Source organism: Panthera leo, chromosome F2 (assembly GCF_018350215.1).
Source record: "Panthera leo isolate Ple1 chromosome F2, P.leo_Ple1_pat1.1, whole genome shotgun sequence".
NCBI classification, from domain to species: Eukaryota; Metazoa; Chordata; class Mammalia; order Carnivora; family Felidae; genus Panthera; species Panthera leo.
This window is the reverse complement of record NC_056695.1, coordinates 66,018,746-66,046,308: the sequence shown is the minus strand read 5'-3', so window position 1 is coordinate 66,046,308 and position 27,563 is coordinate 66,018,746. Positions and strand designations below refer to the sequence as shown.

Genomic DNA, 27,563 nt, shown 5'->3' with positions numbered 1-27,563 from the left:
CTAAAGTAGTCATCTTTCCCCACGTTTCCCCGCTCCCACCCCGTCACTCTAGTGCATCATCCTATTTTATATTCCTTTTTTCCCCCCACTCTCTGAAATTATCTTTTGCACTTATTAGTAGTTGTCTAACCCCATCAGAATGTAAACTCTAGGAGAGAAGGTACCACAACAGCTCTGATAGTCGCAGAATCCTCGGTGTCTAGAACCCTACCTAGAACCCTGGCACTTAGCCCTCAACAAACATTTGTCAAATGAAAGAACAGATGAGGAACTGTGTACTTTATTTTCCTCCTTCCTTTTTAAACATCATCCAAGAGCACCCACCTGGATTACAACTCCGGCTTGAACTAGGTAGTAGGCGTTCAGCCTCGCCATTGGCTGGAGTATTTGCCGTTGCCCCTGGCAACCACTGTTTCCCACCAGTGGTGCCTTCGCCCCGCTTGGCCCCGCCCCATACCGTCCTTCCCCCGTACCGCGGAGCCGCGGCCCTGTGGTAAAATCGGTGCTTGCCCTTTAAGCGGCGGGACTTCTGGTCAACGTCTTCCGCGGCCGCCGGAAGGGGAAGTTTCGCTGCCGAACGCTCCCTCGCTCGTCCGAATTCGGTGGCGCCACGTCCGCCGATCTCCGCCTTCTTATCGGCGGCTTGGGCGGCTTCCGCCTCGACACCTTCCACTCGCTGAACGGGCCGTGTCGTGAGGGGCCAGGGACTGGGAGTCGGCGGCTGTGCGCATCCTGGCCACCTAAAAGGTGAAGATGTCGGACATCGGGGACTGGTTCAGAAGCATCCCGGCCATCACTCGCTACTGGTTCGCCGCCACTGTCGCGGTGCCCTTGGTCGGCAAACTCGGTCTCATCAGCCCGGCCTACTTCTTCCTCTGGCCTGAAGCCTTCCTCTATCGCTTCCAGGTACTGACCAGCGCGAAGGGGCGTGGAGACTACAGGTCCCAGGAGGCCGGGCGGTGACGGAGCGTAGACCGGCATGTCGTGGGCGCGCGGTGCCTGGTGGGATTTGTAGTGCGACGGCTCCAGCGGTTTAGGGCGAGGTCCTGTGGTTTGGGGGCGGGGTGGAGGCAAAAAAGGGGTCTGGAGCTAGGGCACGGATGGTTGGAGAAGTGGCTTTGGCCCATTGGGAAGGGACTGATTTTGCTCTTCTATTAAGATTATGCTCCCTGCCCTCTGCATTCAGAGAAGGAGCCAGTGGGAAGGTAATTCTGTGATCGTTGTTAATCTTTTGGACGCCGGTGATTAGCACCCTGGTTCTACCCGGAGCAGGTGCCCTCTGACCTTCCTCTGCCACTCACGTGGGTGCCATGAGGATGTCAATTTACTCAGCATTCAGCCGAGTACTTCTTATGTTAATAGAGGCTTTTTTTTTCTTTGCGGGAGTGGTTTGTGGTCAGATGCAAAGAGTGGGTTTGTTTATCTGCGTTCCACCTAGCCCCGACCTAGTATGTGACATGTAGTAGTAGAATGTATGAAGGGAGGAGTAAAGAGGAAATTGTTCCCAAAATAGAAGGCCTTGCTATTTAAGCATGAAGGAAACTTTCCAGGGTATTTCTGGCAAGGGAATATTAGTTTCCCGGAGATTATCTTTATTCACTGGATTCTGTGATTTAGATCTTTACTCAGTGGCAGGTCAGCTACTAAGATTTGACATTAATTTGAGCACATTAATTGGCATGTGGATAACCTGCCTTGTCTCCCCCCAGTTTACTGTTTCTTAGTCTCTGCTGCTTGTTCCTCATCATCCTGACCTTTAAATGTTGTGATGTGCCCCAGGGATCAGTTATAGGCCCTTTTCTCTACTGGTCCCCAGCTATAGGAAATCTCATTTAGCTTCATGGGTTTAAATACTTTCTATAAACTGAGGACTCTCAAATACAAATATACATATTTTCAGTCCAGATCTGTCTCCTGATATCCAACTGTCTGTTTGAAATTACCACTCGGATGACTAATAGGCATCTCAAATTTAACATGTCCCAAACTGGTTACCCTTTTCCTTTGCCCTAGAAGTAAAGAGCAATTTCATTATTGCAGGAGCTCAAGCTACCAGTTATGGAGTCATCGTCGACTTGTCTTTCTCCCACATCCCATAATTTGCCAGCTACTAGTTTGCTCTACTTTAGACATACGTCCAGAGTAACAGGTCCCTTTTCATTCTCCATTGCAAGCCATTATCATTCCAGCTCAGGTCCTTTCCGTCTTTTCTGTAGACAGCTGGAGTGATCCTTTTGAAATATAAATCAAGACTGTCTGTCCTCTATCCTGAACCTTCCATGTCTTCTCAAATCAGATGTATAAAATGCAAGTACTTCCAGTGGCCTGCAAAGCCCCCTCCTGCCGCTCTGGCCTTAACTGCTGCTACTGTCCACCTTGCACCTTAGGCTCCGCAGTGGAATCCTTGCTCTTCCTTCAGCAGCTGACGCCCTCTCCTCAGGTTGCTAGCATGTGTTGTTTCTCTGTTTGAGGACGATAACCTTGATTTACCTCCTTACCTTCTTCAAGTCTCTTCCCGGTGCCACCTTATTGGCAAGGTGTTATGGATTGCCCTACATAAATTAATACCCCTCCTTCACTCCATCTCCTTTATGCTTAATTTTACTTGCTACATGTCACCTGTTGGCATTGGTTAGTCAGCTTCCCTTCAGAAAAGAAAGCGCCACGAGAACCAGATCCCTGACTTGTTTACCACCGTCTTTGTTACCTAGAATAGGGCCTGGCACATAGTAGGTGCTTTCATGTTGGTTGAATGCATGGAAATAGTTGGCACTTGCCAGTGCTGGGCACTGGAGCTACAATAGTGAATAAGACAGAAAGTCCCAGCTCCCATGAAGAAAATAAGAGAGAGGCATATGATCGAGGGTGACTTAAGGCATATAACATTGGATAGAGTGTTCCAGAAAGGCTTCGGAGAAGATGCCTGAACTGAAATCGAATGCCGAGGTGCCAGCTTTGGGAAGATCCGGCTCTGGGGACAGCCTTCTAAGAACAAGGGTTAGCAAGAGGAAGGCTGGGAGGCAGGCCCCAGAAACGGAAGGAAGACCGGATAGCTGGTTACAAGTCAGCTGTAGGGATGAGGATTGGCAGATGCAGACAGAGATAACCAGGGGTGAGTACGATAAAGCACGGATGGAAAGGTGGGCTGGGCTTGGGTTGTACAGGACTTTGTGCTTTGAACTTTATTTATTTACTAAAGAATTTTTTTTTAATGTTTTATCTATTTTTTGGGAGAGAGAGAGCATGTGAATGGGTGAGGGGCAGAGAGAGGAGAGCAAGATCCGAAGCGGGCCCTGTGTTGACAGGCTGACAGCAGCTAGCCCCTTGTGGGGCTTGAACTCACAACTGTGAGATCATGACCTGAGCCAGAGTCAGACGCTCAACTGACTAAGCCATCCAGGTGCCTCTGAGCTTTATTTTGAAGACACCAGGAAGGTTTTGGAGCATTTTGAACAGAGAACTGACAAGATTGCTTGACCGCTCTGTGGGACGGACTTAGCACCTGGGATGGGGGAGAGAGAGAAATCCAGTTAGAAGGCAAGAGAGATGATGTTTTGGGTCCGGGTGACTGCAGAGGTAGAAGTAGGTAGATTTTGGAGTAGCGTGGACAAGGTTGCTGCTGAATGAATGTGGCAGGGGAGTAGCTGAAGGAAGCAGGACTCAAAGATGCCGCTGTTTCCACAGTGGATGGTGGAGTCCTTTACCAAGTGGGAAATGTTTAGGATGGCATAGGTTTGGGGGCCAGGGGAGGGTGTGGATGAAGAGTTTCTGTGTTGGCCATGTTACGTCTAGAGATGCTTCTTAGGCATCTGAGTGCAGAAGTTAAGCAGGCAGTTGGAGATTAGAAAATGATGTGGGCCTGCTGCCAGCTCTGGTTATTATTTGTGACCTAGTGGCTGTTGTGCACTTTGTGCCTGGTGGGTGGCATGCTGGGTAATATGTGTGCAGGAGGAGCGGTGGTTGTAAGTCATTTTGTGAGAAGGATCTGGTCGAAACTGGCTCTTTGACCCTCCTTGCAAAATCTTGCTCACTTGTGTTGTCAGACTGGTAAAATAAGAAAGCCTTTCTAATAGACTGCAGGTGAATGTTGACAGATGTGCCTTGATTAGAAGAGTCATCATTCGTGTCCCCCCTCCCGTGCTTTTCCCATCTTCCTTACATTGTTTCGTCGTCCTGAGAGCTGGGAGAAGCAGTGGGGGGCAGGACAGTGCGCTGGTTGTCCAGATGGGAAAAGGCCAGTATCTAGACCTTCTCTCTGCTACTCTGGCTCGTGCCCATTCTGGACAAATTTAGCTTTCAGACCCACCTAGAGGAACTCATTTGCAAATGAAGCAGCTGAAAGAAAACCTGCATCTGAGAGGTCGGTGTGTGACAAACAGCATGCGGTGTGCTTTCTGCTGGAGGCTCATCTTTTCCTTCGAAGCTGAGCCTTGAACAGCTTAAAAAAAATTGGGGATGATTGATTTAGAATTGTGGATTCATGTTGGAAGAGATGAAAGTCCCTTTTCCTCCTTATCTTTAGGCTTCATCTGACTAGCTTGTTGGTTTGGAACTGCAGAGTTTAAAGTGTTATTTTTCTTAGTTTGGATGGGATGTTAAGACTCACTGTGCCGTTATCCAAAGCTCCTAGTCCCTCACGTTCAACACGCATTGATCAGATAGCTACTTCATAATGATGAAATAAATGTCTTCCTGCTGGTCCTTGATGACCTAGTCCTGCAGCCCTCGTGCTTTCTGAGCTCGTGTCTCCCAGGGCTGTCTATTTCTCTGGACAGAGGCACCGCACCTCCTTGCATCTCTGTTGTACTTCCACGCCACCTCGTTCAGCTCCCACGGGCATCCTGAGACCAGTATCACTCCGGTTTGTAATCATCTCCAGTTCCGGTTTCTACTTTGGTGAGTCAGATAGTTTTGAGCTGCCTCTTTCAACTCCTTCACATCGAATCTACCAAAACACACAGTTAAGTGTTTAGCAAACATTTTTGAGGGTGATTTCTTCCAAGTCAGTTATCTACTTTCTCTTAAAATAGAAAGACCAAGGGATTTCAAGGAGTTGAGTCATGGTTCCCTAAGACCTGGCTCAGCCCCATACTCATTATATGCCCTCAGGCAAGTTACTTAGTACTCTTTCTGAGCCTCAGTTTCATTACCTAAAAATGGGGGTCATTTAATACCGTATGAACTCTGATTTAACTCCATAGATTATAAGATGCACCATCAATTTAATACAACTTTTTGGAGGGGAGGGAGAGTAGAAATTCCATTAAATGAATGTATTGGATTGTAAGCCACATACTAATTTTAGAAACACAAAAATGAGTATCTTCAAATTGAAGAAGTATGTTATCTACTCCATGCCTCTGTCATGTAAAATTCGTAGCAAAATGTAAAGTTCCCAGTATATATTCTCGTAATAAGCTGTTCAAAAATAGTGTCCATTTTTATTTTCTAGTGAATAGTAATTCCTTCCATTACTGCCTTTTCTCTCTGGGCAGTAAGAGTCTAATTTTTTTTTATTTTTTAGTAAAAAAATTCTTTTAATGTTTATTTATTTTTGAGAGAGAGAGAGACAGAGACAGAGTGTGAGTGGGAGGGGTAGGGGTAGAGAGGGAAGGAGACCTAGAATCCAAAGCAGGCTCCAGACTCTGAGCTGTCAGCACAGAGCCCGATGCGGGGCTCAAACTCACAAACCGTGAGATCATGACCTGAGCTGAAGTTGGACACTTAACCGACTGAGCCATCCAGGGGCCCCGAGATTCTAATTTTAATTTGTAACTGAAATTGAAATGTGACTGCTGGATGATTATCCTGTATTTTGCCCCCTTAAAAGCATCCTGACTTCAAGCGGGAAGAGATGAACTCTCAATTTCCCTCATTTGTTTTCAGGAATGAGAAGAAATGGCACCCGCCAAATCTGTGATTTGGGCCTTGTGCTTATATTTGCCAAGCTTTTGCTTTATGTTATTTACCTTCAACCCAATGATAGCAACCCTAGCAGATTGAATTAAGAGCGTATTAGGGAAGGGGCACCTGGGTGGCTCAGTTGGTTAAGTGTCGACTCTTGATTTTGGCTCAGGTCATGATCTCAGAGTTTGTGAGATTGGGCCCTGCCCTGGGCTCTGTGCTGACAGCAGGGAGCTTGCTTGGGATTCTCTCTGTCCCTCTCTTTGCCCCTCCCCCACTCACGTTTGTTCACTCTCTCTCTTTCTCGCAAAATAAATAAACTTAAAAAAAAAAAGCACACTGGGGAAGAGAAACCTATACATGCATAACCAGAAGGGAGATGAACTTGGTCTCTAGGCTGAGCATGGAAGTAGCCTCAAGGTTTGGATTAGAACTTAAGTGGCTAGTGTTTTGGTATGTATAGCTTTAATGTCTTTCCTTAACAGTCCTGTCCACTTCAGTCCGCTTTATACATTTACAAGTTGTTGAATTTTTAAAAACTGAATACCTGTGTGTAACCAGCACCCAGATCAAGAAGCAGAACATACCAGTAAACCTTCCTGTAGCTCCCTTCTGGTAACTGCCCCCTCCAAGGGTAACTACTATCTTACCTTTTAGTATCACAGATTGCTTTTGCCAATTATTTTACTTTCTATGAATGAAATCTTACGGTATGTATTCTATTGTGTCTGGTCTCTTTTTAACAGTGCATTTGAGTCACTAGTACTGTTGCTCATGGGTATAGATTGTTCCTCCTCATATTGGTCCATCGTGTGACTAGATCACCATCTCTTTACCCCATTCTACTGATGATGGGTCTTTTGGATAGTGTCTGGTTTTGGCTGTAATGAATAGTGCTGTGAACATTCTGGTACATGTCTTGGTGAACATAGGTATGCGTTTCTGTTGAGTACATACCCAGGGGTAGGATAGATGGCTTCCAATAGCTCTTTTACAGTCCACAGTTGAGCCTCGGTGCCTTTCATTTTTCATTCGTTTTTCTTGCCTACCTAGGATGTCAAAAAAAAAAAAAAAAGAAAAGAAAAAGCCACACTTTGCTAACATCAGCATTTGGCACATGGATGCTCCTCTTCTTTCTTGTTTGGTGACCTGTGTAGAGTTTCTTACCTCCAAAGCAATCAATTTGTATCATTTCAGAAAAAAAAAAAAAGTCTGCTTTTGGTACTTTAAAAACTCCCCCCACTTTAGACTCTGGGTGGCGTTTGTCATTATTTCGGCAGCAGATTGTTTGGGAGAATTTTAGTTCAAGGCTGGCTGCCACCCACTCTCTCAACAGAAGCTGTGGGACTAGTAAGTAAAGAACAATGTCTTACCCCTTTTCAGAGGCCTTAGATGCCAGTGCAGCTATGGGCCTCCTTCTAAGTGAGGGACTCTGCAGATCACCTAAACTCTCATGAGGGCCCAGCTTTCCTCAAGAAAAAGCTGGGGGTGATGATGGTTCCTACCTTGGGAGGCTGTGGGGATAAAATGAGCTGCTCCCCTCCCCTCCCCCTGCCGGTCCTGTGCCCTCGGTGCTGCACCTGGCTCCCCATTGTGGGGTGGGGGCAGGCTCCCCAGGGCGGAAAGCATGTCTGCACTCCCAGCCCTGAAAATCCATTTTCTTATTCTAACTATTTGCATGTCAGAGGAAAGGAGGAAATTTAGCTGGGCCCCTTCATTGGGGATTCCAGAAATACATTACATTGTGTTTTTCTGAAGAGATAAGTTCTCTCCTGGTGTTTTCAAATTATCATTTTAAAGTAATACAAAAATAATATCAAGTCTCTTAGATCAATGAAAGCCAAGTATAACTCAAGGGTAAGCTTAATGAGCGGGGAAAAGAAGTGAGATATTTTGACAGACACTGATTTCCAAAGCACAGGTGCACACAGGGGCTAAAAATAGCATGGTGGTGTCAGTGTTAGGGGAAAATGTAGTCGGAAAAAAACAGGGTTTCTTTTCCAAAATCAGGTCCTGAGTAATTTGCAGGGATATGGAGGTAGCTTAAAATGGGAATTTGTAAAAACTATGTCAGTGTGTGTCTTCTAAGAGATGGTAATCATCATACACCTACACGTACAATTTTTTTTTTTTCAAAGCACCTTTGTAATCCGTTTTCTTAATTCCAACGTTTTATAAAATCTGTGAGCTAAGGAGGGCAGAGTCATAGGACAGACATCACCGGGTAGATGAAGATATACACTCAGAGGTCTAGACTTTTCCAAGGCCCTGCGGCTACTTAAGAGCCAAGGCCAGGGCTAGCTTGCTTCTGGTCTTTGCCCCCAGTGCTTTTCGTAAGCAGGGAGAATCAGGATTATACAAGCATAGGAGGACTTAAAATTTTTACTAATTTTAATTATAGCTCATAGTAATGATGCCACTTGTGAGAGACATTGTAAAAACAGGGGTTTTGTGTCATAAACTCTGGAGTCAAGCTGTCTGGGATAAAATTCTACCTCCCCCACCTGCTAGCTATTATTTAACCTTTTCTCATTTCTGTTCTTCATCTGTAAAATCTGCCCCTGAGTCAGTGCGTGTAAATGAGCAGAATAGCACACTTTTTTTTTTTTTTTTTTTTAACCACCCATCAGAATAGGGCAAGTATTAGTCTATCATTCCCCTTTTACGGATGGAAATTGAGGCCCGGAAGTGATAGCTTGTAAGCCAGACACTTAACATCTTGGTGTTCTCAAATCACTTCTGGTGAGAACTTCTCACTCACAGTCCTCAAATCTTTTCCGTTAAATGACGCGTCTATGTTAAAGTTGTAAATAAATCCACATGAGTTTTAACTTATTTTGTTTTACTGGTTTAATAGAGGGTTCTTGCAAAGTCACTCTTCTGGGTGTTTTTATAAAGCGCGTTTTCTTCCGCAGGGAACGGAGCCGTGAGGGCTACATTCCTGTACTCGGAGCATGTAACGTGGCAGCTCTGTGTCCGGCCAGGCGCCACCGCCAGTGTCCCCCATTCCAGCCACACCCACACTGTCAGCAGTACCTGTTCAGTGCTCTTGCAGTTCTCTCGGACTTTAGTCGTTTTCCCAAGACCAGACCACCCCTCCCTCGTGCTCACTCTTTGCTTCTTCACACGACCCACTACCGAGAACATCTGGATGCCGGGGGGCGGGTCTTTCATGCTTGCCAAGCGAGACACACAGCTCTCCAGGCAAAAGCCAGCATTATGCTGGCATTTCCGAAGGACTGGGAAGGTCGTCTACTTCAACCACTATTATTATTTAAGGTTGTTCGGGGGTTCTAGCCAGTGAATTAGACCAGAATGGAATGAGATACAAAATTTTATTTACAGATAGAGTTGTATACTTTGAAAGCCCGAGAGGCTCAGTTTTCAAATCTATTACAAACAATAAAGTAATCCAGCTAATACTACAAACAGTAAGGTAATTCGGCTTTGGTGGTTTGGTATTAGAGCTAGAAAGCATAGCTCAACAGAAAACTTCTAAAAGCTGTGAAAGACTTCTTCCTGGCTGGGAATGGTTATCACATTGATATAATAAAGATGCTGATTCTAGTTCTTTTGAGAAAATAAAATGTTGAGACCAGCCGACAAAATCATGACAAATGTGGAAGAAAAACAGGAGGGGGATTATTTAATCATATCACTTTACCAGATATTGTTACATATTATAAAACTAGACATTAAAATAGCTTGATATTGATAGGGGAATTCAGTTCCAAACAGGATAGCATTTTAATATAATAATAGGTTTTAATATAAAAGGAAATAAATAGATAATGAAAATAGCTTTTCGGAACACCTGGGTGGCTCGATTGGTTAAGTGTCTGACTTCAGCTTAAGGTCATAATCTCGTGGTTCACGATTTCGAGCCCCATGTCAGGCTCTGTGCTGACAGCTCCGAGCCTGGAGCCTGCTTCGGATTCTGTGTCTCCCTCTCTCTCTACCCCTGCCTGGCTCGCACTCTGTCTCTCTCTCAAAAATAAACATTAAAAAATATTTAAAAAAAAACAAGAAAGAAAGTAGTGTTTCAAATGAATGGAGGAAGTATGGGTTACTCTGTAAATGGGATTGGGAAAGCTGAGTGAGCACCTAGAAAAAGAAGTAGGTTATCTTCCTTACTCCTGAGACGAACATGAATGTGCCACGGACATGAATGTGCCACGGTAGGACTGTGAACATTTTGATACTCTTAAGTGGAGACGTAGCTTGTGAGCTACATGAGCATCCAAGTACCCCCGACGGATACATTTGCCTACCTTAAATTACACTTTTACATGTCAAAATATGGCAAGAATACCGTAAAAACATAGATGAATGGCCAGAAAATATTTGCAACAATGAGAAAGGGGAATTTCCATAATATATAAAGAAATGCAAATCTGGCAGGAAAATGAAGAAAGGAAGTGCTAAAGTTTTAAAAACAGTTCGTAAACACACACTACATGGTGACGGCGTGGAGAGAAGATGGGCATTAATGTACATTTTAGGAGTAAGTATAGGAGTTGGTTAAACATTTTTGTAGGCATTTGGCAATGTCTACAAAAATTAAATGCAGAAGTCTGTTAATTTAGCAGATGAACTCACAGGATTTGATCCTATATGTAAGCGTATAAAGAGGATATTCGAGAATATTCAACCGCGGCCTTGTAACGGTTTAAACAAATTTTGGACCTTCACATAAAAGGAATACTTTATAGCCAATAAAAATATCTTGTCAAGGGACTTAAACAAGGCATAGAACCATGCAATACAAGGTAGGATGAAAAAGAATGAACAGTAGTAACACATAATGTTATTGAAAGAAATACAAGAAACTGATTGTTGTTGATGGAAAGGGAATCAGGAGATGAAGGTCAGGAGGAAGACTTCCTTCTCATTGTAGACTTTTTGGTAAGTGTGTGTGTGTGTGTGTGTGTGTGTGTGTGTGTGTGTTGAGGGGATGGGACAGTTGTAAAGTCATATATCCATAGTGCCTAAATAGCACAGTGATTTGAATAAAAACATTTCTATTTTACTTCTACCTTTTGAAAATGACATTTTTTGGTAAGGTTTATCACCCCGGTATATTCTTTCTCCCAAAAGGAGATATTACTGTGCAGCCGGAGCCTGTCTTTATAATTCATTTTTGACAGGTTTAACTATGGCCCTTCTCCCAGTAAAGACTAACCATATATTTCCTTAGTATTGATTTTTTTCAACCTGGTTAGGAATATTTATTGCTTATATTACATGATTTTATTCCATCGCTTTGCAGATTGGTATGATGGTAGCTGATGGGAGCTTTTCTTCAGTGTTCTTGAATTATATTGGTGGTATCCCTTTGGTTGCTTTCATCACAGAGGAGAATGTTTTGCAAGGGTGAATTTTGTTGAGTTAAAAAAAAAAAATTTTAACCAGGCTTGGAGAAACTAACCACTGTGTCTGTTTTGATCTGGACAGATTTGGAGGCCAATCACTGCCACCTTTTATTTCCCTGTGGGTCCAGGAACTGGATTTCTTTATTTGGTCAATTTATATTTCTTATATCAGTATTCTACACGTCTTGAAACAGGTATGTTGTCCATAGTTGTCTTAAGATTTGTTTCTAATTCACCAGTTCTAATTTACCAGTTACTTATTGGAAGAATTTTGAGGGCAGTTAGCTTGTAAGGAAATGGCATAATGATAGTAAATGCTCAGTAGTAACTGTGCCAGGACTATACTAGGCACTTCGTTTATTTGATTTTTAATCCTCACGACATCATCATGAAGCATAAGTAACAGTGTCACCATTTTATAGGTGAAAAAAAATGAAAGACCAGAGCTTAATACATCTTGTCCCTACCTTGTCCTTAGTGGCTGAGTTGTGTGCCTCTCACTTAAATTTGACTTCTCACCCGTTTCAGTCACATGGCACTCATTTGTCCTTTATTTTATTTATTTTTTAAGTTGACTTCACACTCCGTTTGGAGCCCACTGTGGGGCTTGAACTCACAACCCTGAGATCAAGACCTGAGCTGAGATCAAGAGTTGGACATTTAACTGACTGAGTGACCCAGGTGCCCCAGTCCTTGTCCTTAAATGTCAACTGGGCTGAAGTGTATATATCTCCCAGACTGGGGTTGAAAAACACTTCTTCATACTATGAAAGCCTTAAGTTATTCTCTGTGATTGAATTACTCACTTTTGAAATATATAACTGGGATTTAATAATATGGTAGTTTATTAGATAGGACTGCCCATATGGTGTTATGGGTAAGTTTTTTTGTTTGTTTGGTTTTTTACAAAAATCTTTTCTTAAAAGTTTCTCGGTATTGTTATTTCCTTTGTACAATACTTCGTGTGCTGTTCTGAGTTGCTTATCCTGAGAGCAGTAAATTGATGCTGCTGGGTCAAAATGTGAACAAAGTTTTATTAAGCCTAAATGATTTTGAAAAGGTTGGCCGACTCCAGAGACCTTATAAACCTGCTGGCTGTTAGCTCAGGGTAGAGAATTCTGAACCACCCTTAAATCTAAGTCAGTTTGAGAATTGAGAATCAGTCTCATAACTGTGGGGAAGTAGAAGGATGGGCATTTGGTGTCAAATGTGTTTTCCTTAAATTGGCATTTGCGCAAGGTGCTTTTTAAAAACAAATCACTACATTAAGTGTCAGGTCATCGACTCTTACCACCGGAAGGGACCTAGCCCATCCCCTTAGTTTTATGGAGGAAAAAGAGGAGATTCGGGGAAGGAAAGTGGCTTGGCGGAGGTGAAACTGACCCACAGTCTCGCGACCACAGCAGGGGGCTTGGACCTAAAGCCCCCAGCATATGTGATTTTTATTCTCCCCTGTCCCAGTTGAACTTGCTAGTAATGCTGTAGCATTCTACCCCCTGGTGTAATTTCATTGAGGATTGAGCTATTGGAGTAGTATTATTTTATATCAGTAGGAGATTCTAAGTGTGGATGATCCATGACTAGTTTTTCAAAATTTTGCTACAGAAAAACTTCAAATGTACACAAAAGTAGTGAGAAAGGTTAATGAACCTTTGTTTTCCTTTTTGTTGAGATGAAATTCACAGAACATAAAAGTGACTGTTTTAACCATTACAAAAAAAATTTTTTTAAACATTTGTTCATTGTCTAAGAGAGAGACAGAGCACGAGTGGGGGAGGGACAGAGAGAGAGGGAGACACAGAATCGGAAGCAGGCTCCAGGCTCTGAGCTGTTGGCGCAGAGCCTGACGGGGGCTCGAACTCACGAACGGTGAGATCATGACCTGAGCCGAAGCCAGATGCTTAACCCACTGAGCCCCGCAGGCGCCCCTGTTTTAGCCATTTTAAAGTGTACCGTTCTGTGGTCTCTGGTCTAGTTGCAGGGTTATGCAGCCACTACCAACCACTGTCTAATTCAGTACATCTTCATCGCCCCCCGAAACCCAAAGCAGTTACTCTCTATCTCCCATCCCCCCCTTTCTCTAAGCTCCTGGCCAGCACTGAGCTACTTTCTATGCATACGGATTTGCCTATTTGGGACACTTTATGAGTCCTTCTGTGACAGGCTTCTTTCACTTAGAATGTTTTCAAGTCTTACCCATGTTGTAGTATGTGTCCACCTGCCTGCAAGAACCCCTTTTTAACTACTCCTCGCCTTGAACTGTTATCTCCTAGCTGATCTTATTTGATCTCTATTCATGTCTGTCCTCCCACCCCTGATTATTTGAAACAAATGATAGCAGACATGATATCATTTCATCGGTACATTTTCTAATATTTATCTCTGAAATTCAAGGACTTAAAAATAATTCTAATACCGTTATGAAGCCTAAATTGCAATAATGCCATGACCATATTTTATTTGTAAGGTTTTCTCTCCGTTACTTGAGGCCCTGGAACCCACTTACCCACCCCTCCTATCTAGTCAGGTAATATAACTAATTTGTAATACCTGAATAACACTGAAGATCAATCTGTAGGATTATTAGCCCATTGATCTCTTTTATTCGCTTTAATTCTTTTAAGCTTCCCCCATTCCTTACTGAGCATTTTGAAATTCTAGAGCTGAGAGGTACTATTTCAAGTTTTATTGATATATAATTCAAATACTATACAGTTCCACCCATTTAAAGTGTACAATTTAGTGGGTATTCATAGATTTGTGCAATCATCACTATAATTAACTTGAGAATATGTCGTCACCACAAGAAGAAACCCTGTGCCCATTAACGGCCATTCCCCATTTCCATTCAACCTGGTCGTCCCCTTAAGCTTTTAGGCAACCACTGGTCTACTTTCTGCCTTTTTAGATTTGCCCATCCTGTGCATTTCTTATAGGCAGCATCATATAATAGGTGATCTTTTGTAACTGGCTTCTTTCACTTAGTGTTTTCAAGATTCTTCCACGTAGCATGTGTTAGTACCTCATTCCTTTTTATTGCCAAATGAGATTCCCTTATATGGTTATTTTTCCATTTTTTTTTTTTTTTAAGTTCATTTGTTTTGAGAGAGAGTGCGAGTCGGGGAGAAGCAGAGAGGATCACTGTGCTGTCAGTGCGGAGTCTGACGTGGGGCTTGAACTCACAAAACTGAGATCATGACCTGAGCCGAAACCAAGAGTAGGATGCTTAACCCACAGAGCCACCCACGTGCCCCGTGTGTTTCCACTCATCAGTTGATGGACATTTGACTTGTATTCGTTTTTCACTGTTATGAATAATGCGGTTCTGAACCCTCATGTTGAGAGGAACTTTTGAGACCTGCCCATTTAAAATAAGATTGCGCCACGAGAAAACAATGGTCTGGAGAGGTGGTGACATGCCCCAAAGGTCACAAAGCTATTTGAGATAACATGTCTGGGACTGGAGCCCTGGTTCATTGATTCCAGTCTTCCCTCCGCCATACAGCCTCACGGTAACAGCCTGACAATGTGTTTGCCACCTGCATATTTTCCTACCTGAGTCAATGAAATATACAGCAGTGTCGGCTTATTTATAAGGTTTCTGATTTGAACTGGAAGACTGCAGTTTGAGACCACTTACTTTATAAATTCCCAGTTGCACACTTGCCAAATAATATAGTATTGTAATTTATGTGATTACAGTAGCTTAAGTATTCAATCCGAAGAATGCTTCCGAATCACAAAGTCAACAGGAGCACCTGGCTGGCTCAGTTGGTAGAGCATGCGACTCTTGATCTTGGGATCACGGGTTCAAGCTCCACACTGGACGTGGAGCCTACTTAAAAAAAAAAAAAAGAAAAGCAAATTTTACTAAAATTCAGAAATTAGCTTTGATTCATCATAGGGATCCCCATCATTGAGCTTCCTTAACACTGTGGCTAAAGCGTGCCTTTGAGACACCAGGGGAGAAATTAGGGAAAGAAGGAGAGACTTTTGCCGGAAACTTTTTTTCTTTTAGATAGAATTTTTTCCCTGTCTTTCTGAGACTTGTTAGGATTTAAAAACAATTTTTTTTAATGTTTTTATTTATTTTTGAGACAGAGAGAGACAGAGCACGAGCAGGGGAGGGGCAGAGAGAGAGAGGGAGACACAGAATCTAAGGCAGGCTCCAGGCCCTGAGCTGTCAGCACAGAGCCTGACGCAGGGCTCGGACTCACGGACTGTGAGATCATGACCTGAACTGAAGCCAGATGCTTAACCGACTGAGCTACCCAGGAGCACCCCCCTCCTTTAAAAAAATTTTTCTTTAATGTTTTTATTTATTTTTGAGACAGAGAGAGAGAGGATTTTGTTTTTTAACTGACTACATATCATGTGATTATGAGGGGGTGTGGAGGGGAGGGAAGGTAGCTGTTTGAGCTAGAATGACCTTACAGTCATTTGCGTGTGGTCTCTGCCTCTCTTCTGGTCTCCCACCTGAAGGCATGAGGGCTCACCCTTAGAAGGAAGAGCAGGGCCAGTGTTGATTGTTCGGTCCAGGAATAAGACGGAGCCTGGCGTTTGGTGTGGTGACAAGGGCACTGGACTAGTAATTACATTTCGCCCTGCTTCTAACAAGCCATGTGGTCCAGGTCATGTAACTTTATTTCCTCGTCTTTCCCTTCTACCTCCCGGATGTGGTCTGAAGGTGAAGAGTCAGAGTCTATGGGAAGGTTTGGCCGTGCCCTCACTCTTCCCCTCCTCCAGCATTGTTTTCCCTTGCTAGAATGTAAGCCAGAAGAAGGAGACTGAATCTTCTCAAGAAAGCCCAGTGTCAGAGTGAGAGTGTGTGAGTGTGAGAGTGTGTGTGTGTGTGTGTGTGTGTGTGTGTGTGTGTGTATCTAATAATAACAACAACAGTAAGATTCTCCCAGCATAGTCTTCCTGGAGACACAGTGGCAGGCCAGACAGATGGGGTCCCTCCAGTATCAGAGCTTATGGTCTCGCAGAGGGAGGAGGGAGACAAGTGATCACAGATGTGTCATCGGGCCACGAGGAGAGCCAGGAAGGAGAGGCCGACTAGTTGTGAAGCCTTCAGGGGATGGGAGCTCACTGGCAGTGAAACCGACTGCCCTCCCTGCGGGTCTTACAGCTTGTGGTAGTTGGAGGATGGTAGTTACTGGAATTCGGTTAGGAGAACACAGATTAGCCTTACTCAGTTGACTGTAGTTCAGGGCTTTATTGGAAGACATGGTTTTAGGTATTTTAAAATTTTTTTTTTTTTTTTTTTTTTTTACTTGTGAGGAGAAGTTTAAAAATATTCTCATTTTGGCTTTCTCTAGAATTTTTTGAAGCATTTCTCTACATAGAAATCACTTTGTTCTGAAATTCTGGACCGTGACATTTGGCTTATTTTTGTTTCTAGGAGCTTTTGATGGGAGGCCTGCAGACTATTTATTCATGCTCCTTTTTAACTGGATTTGCATCGTGGTATCCTTTAGTCTGTGACTTTGGGCCAGAAAGAAACCATTTTATTTTCAGGTTTGGGAAAGTAGACGGTATTGTGTACAGCAGTTCAAATGATAGCATTTGCATCTTTGTTTACTACAGTTCATAATTAAGAATAATTAAAGTTCGCTTTGAGAGCCATAGTCAATCATACGGCCCTTGAGTGGTGCATTCTCTTGCCATTGCCTTGGTGGGGTTTTCCACATTTGGTTCAATTGTATTGCTGTCCCTCTTGTTCCCAGTTCTCTGTGTTCTCATGTGTGACAGCTCGTTGACTGCAGCAGAGAGATTCCGTGCCATGAGACAGCTTTTGGAATCTGTGCTCCTTATCAGAAAGTTAATTTACAGCCAGCAGCCTTTTCTGATTTCGTTGCCGTCCTCGTCTTCGGGGCCTACATAGTCATTCAGTCCATCCAGGGGGAGCCGGCTCTGGGAGGGGCCACAGCATGTCTCTGCTGTATTTCAGCCCCCGCTGCCAGCAGCCTTCCAGCTGCGGACCTTTACAGATGGTGAGAGTAGCAGAAAGGGCACGATGGCTCAGTCTGCGAAGCTGGTGAGCTCAGAATTGCTTTGGGGCTTAGCTGCCATTGAAGCTTGGCCGGGAGCCAGGACATGTGGCACTTTGGATGCCCTTTCCCCTCCTTTAAGGGAAGAAAAAAAAATTGTTTTGGACCTCAGCCATGCTGTGGAGCCCTGAATGTGAGTAGAATCATTATTTGTTTCAGGGCACAGGTATCATCATCTTCCAGCTGGAGAAGAGGTGCTAAAATGCAGGGCAAGGCAAAGAGGATGCAAGAGGGCCAACTGAGTCGTGGGCCAAAGCAGTTAAATTCTCACATTTCCGTGACATCCTATAGTCTAAAAGAATATTCATAATGGAGAGTATTCGATAACTTGGGATTCTGGAATGTTTTAAACAGTTTGAACTATAAGAAAAGTGTTTTCTTTCAGAACACAGGAATGAAATGAACTTATACTAGGTGCGAATTGCTTTGTTTGTATCTGATCTTTAACTTTATAAACCAAGATTACTGGCTTAGCAATGGACATGCAGGTAAGTGTCCCTTGAAACTGCCCTTTTACATGTTTCAGATTTACTTATTCATGGCCTTTGAGAGAAACTTAAATTGCATTTTGCAGTTATAGAATTAGAACTTCTTTGAAGGTCTTACATGAATTATCTAAACCATTACTTTCCTTGCTCATTTCTGGGTTCTTCATTATGTTTGTGCATTGAGAATGATGGTTTTCCAGTATTTTCTATGCATTATATGGATATGTAGTTTTTAAGTTGAGAATATACAGTAAGTAAAGCTTTACTGCCTTCTTTTTTTTTTTTAATGTTTATTTTTGAGAGAGAGGGACAGTGCACAAGCGGGGGAGGGGCAGACACACACACACACACACACACACACACACACACGCGCGCGCGCGCAGAATCTGAAGAGGCTTCGGGTTCCGAAATGTCAGCACAGAGCCTGATGTGGGGGCTTGAACTCACCAACTCACCAACTGCAAGATCATGACCTGAGCTGAAGTCCGACACTTAACCGACTGAGCCACCCAGGCGCCCCTACTGCTTCCTTTTCTCAAGTACCCGAGCTTGATCCTGATATTTCTGAATCCATCTCAAATAATTCTGTTGGATTTTATTCCAGGATTTTGTAGAATGCTTTGTATAATTGATTAACTAAAAGGATCAATTTGTAATTCTGATGATTGAATTTATTTTTGGTTTTTGAATAGCCATGTGAGAATTTGTTTGGAGGGGAGAGGTTAAAACAAAAACAAAAACAAAAACAAAAAAACCCAACCTGGTAGATTCACGGTAAGCCTCTGAAGTGCCTCTGGAGCCTTGTGTTTACACGTTGACTTCTTTTGCAGTTGCTGATGATTCCTCTGATCATGTCCGTACTTTATGTCTGGGCCCAGCTGAACAGAGACATGATTGTATCATTTTGGTTTGGAACACGATTTAAGGTACTTTGACCTAGTTGGAAAAGTTTCCTTTTCGTTCGTCTCCACAGAAATCCCTCTTCATCCGAGAGGTGCACTTTCTGACTCGTCCAGAAGAGGTCACTGCAGAGCAACATACCATAGGCAAGCCCCCCTCCCCTGCTCAGTCCCCTGGTCAGTGCCCTGCGTTTCTTTAGCCCACCTGGAATCCTTCCTTTGCTGACTGTTACTTCTTGGCCCCTTAGGCATGTGTCCCCGAACAGTCTTGTGTCTGCGTGTATGATAGAGGAAAGGAAAGATACTCATGGGGAGCATTTCCTTTTAAAGTCTGTTATCATTCCCTGTTAATGTATTTTACACTTCCGCTAAAACAGATTTGTTTTTCCCCCCAGACACTTCCGTTAGTTCCTTCTCTCACACTTTTCCACCCGTAACATCTCTTTGATTTTCTTCCTCTTGTAAATCCTACCTGGTCTTCATTTGAGTTGGGACTGAACATACTCCTGGGTTTCCTGCCTGGAATTAGTCTTGCCTTGGGGCTCTCCAGTACTTTATGTTCCAGAATATTTACCACATTCTGCCTTCAAGTTATTTATGTAGAACCCTTTCTTTACTACTTTGTGAAGTTCCTTGTAGCTCCCTTAGCTCTTGGTATGATGTGTTGAATCTGGACAGAGGCTCAGATGTTGAATTCAACTGGGGAGCTTTCTCATTTGGGAGAGTATTAGTTCAGGACATCCGTGTATAATGAGATAAAAATCCCAAGTAATTTTGTGAAGTATGTAAGAGAAGAACCTAAAAAGGTGGGATATTTTTAGTTCATTGGCAACAGTTTGCTAGTTGGAGTCTTAATGTGGTTCTATTATGGGTCATGTTTTCATGAGTGTCCATAGGACACCCAGCTCCTTTGTGAAGCTGTTTGTTAGTATCCATTCAGCAGGGCATGTATCGTATCTGATCCATGGGCACAGTGCTCTGTCCCTCCAGTTACTAATATACGAATTTTAGATTGGAAGTTTTAAGTACAGTACTGATGGATTGGTCTGACAAATTTTGGGGGTGACTTTCCGTAGGATTTATATAAAGCTCTTACCAGTATATCCTTACCCGTTCTAGCCCCCTGGCACCTGCGTCCTTCTTAGGCGTGGTTATTCATGTTTGTGTTTACGTTTTCCTAGGCCTGTTATTTACCTTGGGTGATCCTTGGATTCAACTATATCATCGGAGGCTCGTAAGTAAATACTCGATTTATTTAATTGGAAACAAATCCTTAAAAGACTTCCATTATTCTTTGTCTTCTCTAGTCTTTATGAAACTTTAAAGAAGTTCAGCGTCGATGCATTGGAACCTCAGACTTATGAAATACAGTTGACCTTGAACAACGGGGATTAGGAGTATCAACCTCCTGCACAGTTGGAAATCTGTGTATATTTTTTAACTCCCCCAGAAGCTGACTGTTCCTAGTCTCCTGTTGACCAAAGCCTTGCTGCTAGCATAAGCAGTCGATTAATGCATGTTTTAGGTTGTAACGTATTATATGTATCATATACTGTATTCTTATAATAAAGTAAGTTAGGGAAAAGAAAATGTTATTCAGAAAATCATAAGAAGAGAACATACATTTACAGAACTGTACTGTATACATGAAAAAACCCACATACAAGTGGACCCACGCAGTTCAAATCTGTGTTGTTCAAGGGTCCACTGTAATTTCATTTTGATGTAATTGATTACATTGCGGGACTTTAAGCACATTTAGCACTGAACGATTGTTATTTTGTTAGCTCATCGTTAGGCACAGTATACTTCCATGTATGTGCTTTTGAAAAGTATTTCTGGATTCACTGTCCAGATTGAGCAAACCAGAAGCTACTTTGTGTCTAGGCTGACTCCTCTAAGAACTATGCGTGAAATTACTATGTTTTTTATTCTTGAGGCATTTCCAGAATGCCTTGAAAACTGCTCACCAGTCATCAAAATGCAGATTCTCAGATGGGAAGTAGTTTTGCAAGCGGTTTGATAGTACAGAAATTATAGCCAAATAGGGTCACATTTCCAGCCTGGAATTCGAGCTGAGAGGAAAACCTTTAATGTATCCAGTCAGAATTTTAAAAGGAAGATCTCAAGATGCAACTGTTCTGTGAACTCCCACTTATACTACAAAGTATTTTCCATTTTTAACAGATTTTGAGGGTCCTTGTTCTTAATATGTCTGACATACCTGCTCTGTGTGGTCCTGATGTCTGCAGCGTATTGACAGAAATGAGTGAATTAAGCAGACCGACGCTGTTTAGAGCCTAGCAAGTTCTGAGCGTGCTGAAGCTGCCAAGGGCAGAGCCCGGGAGTGGCTGCAGATGTTGATTTGTCCCTGACAGGAATCATGTGGCCGCAGAGGACAACGCAGGGTATTTGATAGTAGGAGTGGATCTATAGAACCTTCGAGGGCCTGTACGTAAGCCAGGAAAAACTGAAGGCAGCGTGTGTTTTAGGATTACAAGGTCAGCCACGCAAAGTGATCTTTGTGATGTCTTACATTCAAGGACGCAGGAGGCGAGGGGCAAGTGCTGTGGCTCCAGGAATGTGCGAACAGGCCTGCACTGTCCCCCCACCTTCCCCACGCTTCTCTCTCGCTGGCCTTCCCATTTGCCCATGGTTTGCAAATATAGTACTTATGGCTGAAGCATTCAGAAGCTTTGCAGCTTGCCACTCTGGAGGCGAGGAAGTAGCAAAAACAAGATTTTGAGGATGAGATGGGGCTTGAAAGAGATGTCGGAGGGCAGCTGCCCTTGGAGAGCACGGACCCCAGCAGGACTGGTTTCCCTTCCCCTCAGAATGCATTTGCCACGCAGACCACAAAAGGGCTCCCTGTAGAGCCACCACGGGCTGCCCAGGACCAGAAATGGGCCGCTGGGAAGGCTGTTTTCCCTTGCTGTTAGTTAAAACCGGCCACATCTCACTTCACTGCTTGAATATCTTGAAACTAATTTGCCTCTTTGTTTGCAGGGTGATCAATGAGCTAATTGGAAATCTTGTCGGACATCTTTATTTCTTCCTAATGTTCAGATACCCGATGGACTTGGGAGGAAGGAATTTCCTGTCTACACCTCAGTTTCTGTAAGTATTTTTCTCTCTCATGTCACAGTCATTTATTTCACCACCCGTGTCTTAGGCATCCTAATCAAACTCCACGAGGGGTCGGATTTACCTCTGCGGCTGATGGAGAAATGTGAACCAGCAGACTTGTCCTGGTCCCACAGTCACAGGAAGTCAGGGATCAAAGCCACAGCCTTGTCTTCTCCTTGGAGCCCTTCTAGCTAGGGGCTGCTGCTGACTCCAGTCAGACATCACAGGGAACGTTCTAGCTCTGCTGAACAAGTGGGGCCCCATGTGCAGGTCCAGCGCGGCCCACAGTGCGCCAGGGGGCTGGACACAGTAACAGGACAACAGTATATGCTCTCAGAGCATCAATTTTACACAAGATTTGGCCAGAGAAGAGGTAGGGGGATAAAGCTACCTCACTGGTTGGCAGTTTCAAACTAACTAACTTCCTTCCTTCCTCCCTTCCTCCCTTCCTCCCTTCCATTCTCCTTCCTTTCTTTCCTTCCTTTCTTCCTTCCTTCTTTCCTTCCTTCCGTTCTCCTTCCTTTCTTCCTTCCCTTTCCTTCCTTCCTTTCTTCCCTTTCCTTTCCTTCCTTCCTTCCTTCCTTCCTTCCTTCCTTCCTTCCTTCCTTCCTTCCTTCTCTTCCTTCCATTTTCCTTCCTTCCTTTCTCCTTCCTTCCTTCCTTCCATTCTCCTTCCTTCCTTCCTTCCTTCCTTCTCTTCCTTTCATTCTCCTTCCTTCCTTCTTTCCTTCCTTCCTTCTCTTCCTTCCATTCTCCTTCCTTCCTTCCTTCCTTCCTTCCTTTCTTTCTTCTTCCTTCCTTCCTTCTTTCCTTCCTTCCTTCCTTCCTTCCTCCCTTCCTCCCCTCCTCCCCTCCTCCCTTCCTTCCTCCCTCCCTCCCTCCCTTGTAATCACCACACCTAACATAGGGCATGTTGAACCCTGAGATCAAGAGTTGCATGCTCTCCAAGTGAGCCAGCCAGGCGCCCCAAACATTTTTTCTATCAGATATTATAGAATGGAAAATTTCTGGAACTTTTCAAAGTGAAAGTGGGAAACCTGAGGTTTGTAGAGTGTAGGCACCATGGGAATGTGTGCTGGTTCTTTCTCTGCCACTCCTAGGGTTTACTCAGGTGAGGAGGCTGAGGGCACAGCTTTGGTTTTGAGACAGACTTGGGTTGGAATCCCGTTCCTCTCATTCATCAGTTTTGATAATTGGGGAAGTTGCTTAATAAAACCTCCGAGCTTCAACTTGCAAGCCTGTACGCTGGGGGGAAGCCGGGGGGTCTCATCGGGCTGCGGGTGGTAAGGCAGGCTATTGGCCGCACAGTAGTGGGTGTTCGGTAAATACAAGCTCTTAGCCTTGTTCCTAAAGTTGGGTCTAGGGTGGGATTTCACGAGCCAGAAGAGATGCTGACACACTTAAGCATGTCAGGAGTGGGACCATTCTGTCAGTGAGGCAAAAGGCTGTTGAGGAAGGGACCAGTGAAATCACCATCTGGGTGTCACAGCCTGCCCAACAATCACACCTAATCTCCAGTCTGGGATATGCGATAATAGCTTGCATTTAAAAGCTTTAAAGAAGGAAAACCCTTTCTCATCTTGCTCATTTTAATGTTTTGTGATTCATCATTCTTCCAAGGGGTCAGTGAGAGCAGTAAAACTTGAGGCCCCTTCACCCTGCACCCCCTTTGTAATTTAGGGGTAGGGTTTTAAAAGCCTTTTGTGACGTATTATATACAAACAGAGAAGTACACTTTTGTTGTTTTTTTTTTTTTTTTTTTAAAGAGCATGAAAGGAAACTTGTTTGTCTTCTGAGCCTTGAGTTGCCTTCAGGCTAAAAAAACAAATGACCAATCTGCTTTCTGGTTATCAAAGGACACGATAGCAGCGGGTTTGGATTTTTGGTCTAGGTTTATCAAGTCAGATGGCAGATGAATTGATTAAAACACAACTTGGTCATTTGGTGGGCGGCCAACGGTTCTCTTACTTTCAGGGGCCGTGTTCTGACTTCACGGCTTGGAGATAGTTCTCAGTTGTAGGCAACAAAGCATGTGAGATTCTAGTGGCAAAAATCAGTGGCATGCCAAAGCCTGCCTTCCGTTTGAGCGCTCTCTGTTGGTGGAAAAGCCCTTCTGTTAAATTTTGCATACAGATCAGATGACAAAATGCAGCTCCTTGCAAAAGCACTAACTGCTTTGAAATTACCATAAATTTTTGTTGATTATGTATAATTGGGTGTCTTTTTGTACTAATTACTTGCATTTAATTTCACTATCCGTCTAAGCAGTGGCGATGGCTCCCATATTGTCTTACAGTGAGAAGCAAAGCAAGGCAGCCCTTTTTAAGTGTTCTGTTTCATTATACACTTTGGAGGAATATTATTGTACCAGAACATCGTGGATGTGGAGAAGTCAGGAGTTGGACAGACGTTTTGACTTGAAAACAAAGCCGTATTTGTTTAAAAGGGAAGATGGGGAGTTCTAGAATTCTAAGATGTATCACTGTTCTGCATTGCATTTCGAAAAGTAGATCGTCTTCTGCACGTAGTTATTTTTCTGTGTGAAAGGGGTTCGTTGTCTGGTTTCGGCAGGAATACAAAGGCGTCAGGGATGATGTGAACAAATGAGGACTCCAGTCCCTAACTGCGGTCACCTGAATCGCACCCCGTGTGTCCCGTCTGTAGCACGAAGCCTGTAGTCCAGTAAGTGGTACAGGCACACACTCTGGAACCAGGCTGCCTGGGTTGGAATCTGGACACTCACTCTTTAGAAGGGTTTTATTTAGTCTTGCCTTGGTTTTCTCATTTACAAGATGGGGTAATAGTAGTGCCTGGCTCATAGGGTTGTGGTAAAGACGAGGTGAATTTATGCAGCACCTGGTGGAAGCAAAACGTTCTATGATACGGACGTGCTCTGCAAGCTTTTTGCTGTGGACATGTTACCACTCACGGTCTGCTCTTGGTGCCGTGAGGGTTTTGAACAGGGCTGTCAGATGATGGCCTCTGCCTTCTCACAAAATTTTAAACACTAGGATCTAAGTGGAATAGGTTTAAACACATTCTTGGGGCGCCTGGGTGACTCAGGCGGTTAAGCATCCGACTCTTGATTTCTGCTCAGGTCGTGATCTCGTGGTTTGTGAGCTCGAGCCCTGCATTGGGCTCTGTGCTGACAACGCAGAGCCTCCTTGGGGTTCTGTGTCTACCCCTATCCCACTTGATCTTTCACTGTCTCTCAAAATAAATAAACATTAAACAACAACAACAAAACACGTTCTCAGTTTACTAATAGACAAGGAAGGGAAAGACTATGGAGAACACAGACCTGGGTTTAAGTTTTCTTAGCTGCTCTGGGACTCTTAGGTCATTAATCTGTAAGGTGGGAAGTCAGGTAAGCTTTTTGGACTTCAGCTTTGCTACCATCTTTGAGATGGAAAGAAGGCTCTCAGAAGACAGATTAGGAATGAACATTTAAAAAAACACCCCAGGGGCGCCTGGGTGGCTCAGTCGGTTAAGCGGTTAAACGTCTGACTTCGGCTTGGGTCATGATCTTGTGGTTTGTGGGTTCGAGCCCCGCTTCGGGCTCTGTGCTGACAGTTCAGAGCCTGGAGCCTGCTTCAGATTCTGTGTCTCCCTCTCTCTCTGCCCCTCCCCCGCTTGTGCGTGTGCTCTCTCTCTCACTCTCTCTCTCTCTGTCTCTCAAAAATGTATAAATGCAAAAATTAAAAAACACCCCAGATTCCAAGACAAAGTGGGCATCTCCAGTCCCCCCTGACGGCCGTGGGGCCCAGGTGTGGGTGGAGGTGCCGTGTGGGCCTCAACATGCAGGCTGCAGATTGGTCCTTTGCAAGTGAATTTCTGTTACCTCCTTTGATCCAGGTTGATCCATATTTAGATCCATCAAAATGCTATGTATAGGTGGTTCTTTCTGGTTGTTGGGCTTGTGGGAGTAATATTTTTGTTTCTATACTGTTCTGTATGAATTGCTTTTGTAATCAGAAAACGAATTTTTTTAGAGTGTGAATTTGGCTGGAGACGTAGTAAATTTAAGAAATCCGTAAAGTGAGCACAGTCTGTGGTCCGGGCATCGAGCTAAGTGCTGAGAAGGCAGAGTTAAGTAAGACATTGTCTTCCATTGGCCAGACTAATATAATTCAGTGTGACAGATGCCATGGGGATGCAGGAAAGGGAGACGTGCTGAATGGTCAGATCACCGTGCGGAAGTGATCATCTCATCTTCTCTCCTTTGTTTCCCCCCTACCCCCGCTCCAGGTACCGCTGGCTGCCCAGCAGGAGAGGAGGGGTGTCAGGATTCGGTGTGCCCCCCGCCAGCATGAGGCGGGCTGCTGATCAGAATGGCGGAGGTGGGAGACACAACTGGGGACAGGGCTTTCGGCTTGGAGACCAGTGAAGGAGCGGCCTCTGGCCTGCCCACCAGCCACTCTGCTCAGATGAAGTCTCCTTCCAGTGCTGGGCGTGCTTAACCACCGAGTTCTAGCAAACGCTGTTGGACCTGACCCACACTGAATGTAGTCTTTCAGTACAAGACACAATTTTTTAAGACCTGAAGAAAAATATAAGTGTTCCTCAAGTTTCGTGATTCTCATTCAAGTCCTTACTGCTACGAAGAACAAATATCAACTGTGCAAATTTCAGAACTGACTCTCTTTTTTGGTGTCTTCTCTTCCTTTTCTGTCTCAATAACGGGTTTTGGCAGGTCCTGGTCTGCTGGCACCAAACTGGGAATCTGGGGTTGGGTCACTAAACCCTTGGCAAAGGGACTCTTACCTCTTTCTTGCACACCTGCCTCCCTCCTTCTTTTTCCAACCCCACGTTTGCAGCTGGGGGAGGTTGCCCCTGAGATGGTTCTGCCTTTGACAAGCTCTCTTATTTATTGACTTTTGCCAAGGCTTGGGCTCAAAGAACTTGTCCACCATTTTCTCCCCTTGGTGGCAGAACTATAACAATAGGGGAAAAGACTGGACCAGCGGTTGGAGAGCTTTCTCTTTTGGAATTGCTGGGACCCGATGTCAGTTGTGACCATTTGCCACTGCTACAGATGTTTTTTATTAAAAAAAAACCAGCACCACTGAGGCCGTGAGGACACAGATTGGTGTTAAGGAGGCATAGGTTGTTGCTAGGCGTTTTCTTCCTTAAGCGAGGGGATCACAACTTCAGTGGAGCTGCGTCTTGCACGGGGCCTAGGTGCAAACTGTGCGAGGGATAGTCCCTTTGCATCTCATGTAGGGCATGCTGGCTTTGCGTGTCCCCGGAGTAGTGGGGTGTGTTGTGCTAGGAAATTCCAAATCACACGTGCCCCGGGGAGTCGCTCTCTTTGAGAGGCACCTGGGCATCGGTTCCATTTCATTCTCATTCTGGATATATGTTTATTGAATAGTGTGGAGTGAGAACCTTATACCCTATTTAAATTGTCTTTTTTTTTTTTTTTTTGCCTCTCCCGCCACCTTGAATGGCACATGCTTCAGTTAATGGTGAGGACACAGTTCCTCTGTACATAGGTCATATTATAAGAGCTAATCTAAGCACATCTAAGTGAATCACATAATTTTGGGTTGTAATGGCTTTAGAATCACTTGTGTTTGAGGGTCTTTATTTTGAGCCATGAATGTAGAAGTCATGAATGTACATCATCCCAGCTTAAATACCCACAACTTTTTTTTTCCCCCGTAGGGGCTTTTTCCATCAGAGCTAGGCTTATCCCCCAATAAAGTTTTTTGAAGGCTA

The 27,563-nt window shown here is 44.1% G+C and overlaps 1 protein-coding gene across 2 annotated transcripts; it reads left to right on the top strand.

Moving 5' to 3' along the window:
• The first annotated feature begins 448 nt into the window (after positions 1–448).
• On the top strand, positions 449–27,563 carry DERL1 (derlin 1). 2 transcript variants are annotated; one of them, XM_042923290.1, is made up of 8 exons: positions 465–906; positions 11,359–11,470; positions 16,681–16,745; positions 17,791–17,817; positions 18,648–18,743; positions 19,898–19,950; positions 21,723–21,833; positions 26,091–27,563. In XM_042923290.1, exons 1-8 carry the CDS (start codon positions 754–756, stop codon positions 26,227–26,229), a joined length of 756 nt encoding a protein of 251 aa, XP_042779224.1. In that variant the 5' UTR covers positions 465–753; the 3' UTR covers positions 26,230–27,563. The 2 variants fall into 2 exon arrangements, with proteins under 2 accessions (XP_042779225.1, XP_042779224.1); XM_042923291.1 differs by lacking the exons at positions 11,359–11,470; positions 16,681–16,745; positions 17,791–17,817 and having other exon boundaries at positions 449–906.

What these genes read in the sequence shown, in the direction of transcription:
- DERL1 (XM_042923290.1), top strand. Translation starts at nt 754, where the DNA reads ATGTCGGACATCGGGGACTGGTTCAGAAGCATCCCGGCCATCACTCGC. An exon ending in TTAACTGGATTTGCATCGTG is followed by an intron (nt 16,746 to 17,790) that starts GTATCCTTTAGT and finishes TTATAAACCAAG; the next exon opens with ATTACTGGCTTAGCAATGGA. An exon ending in AACTATATCATCGGAGGCTC is followed by an intron (nt 19,951 to 21,722) that starts GTAAGTAAATAC and finishes CTTTGTTTGCAG; the next exon opens with GGTGATCAATGAGCTAATTG.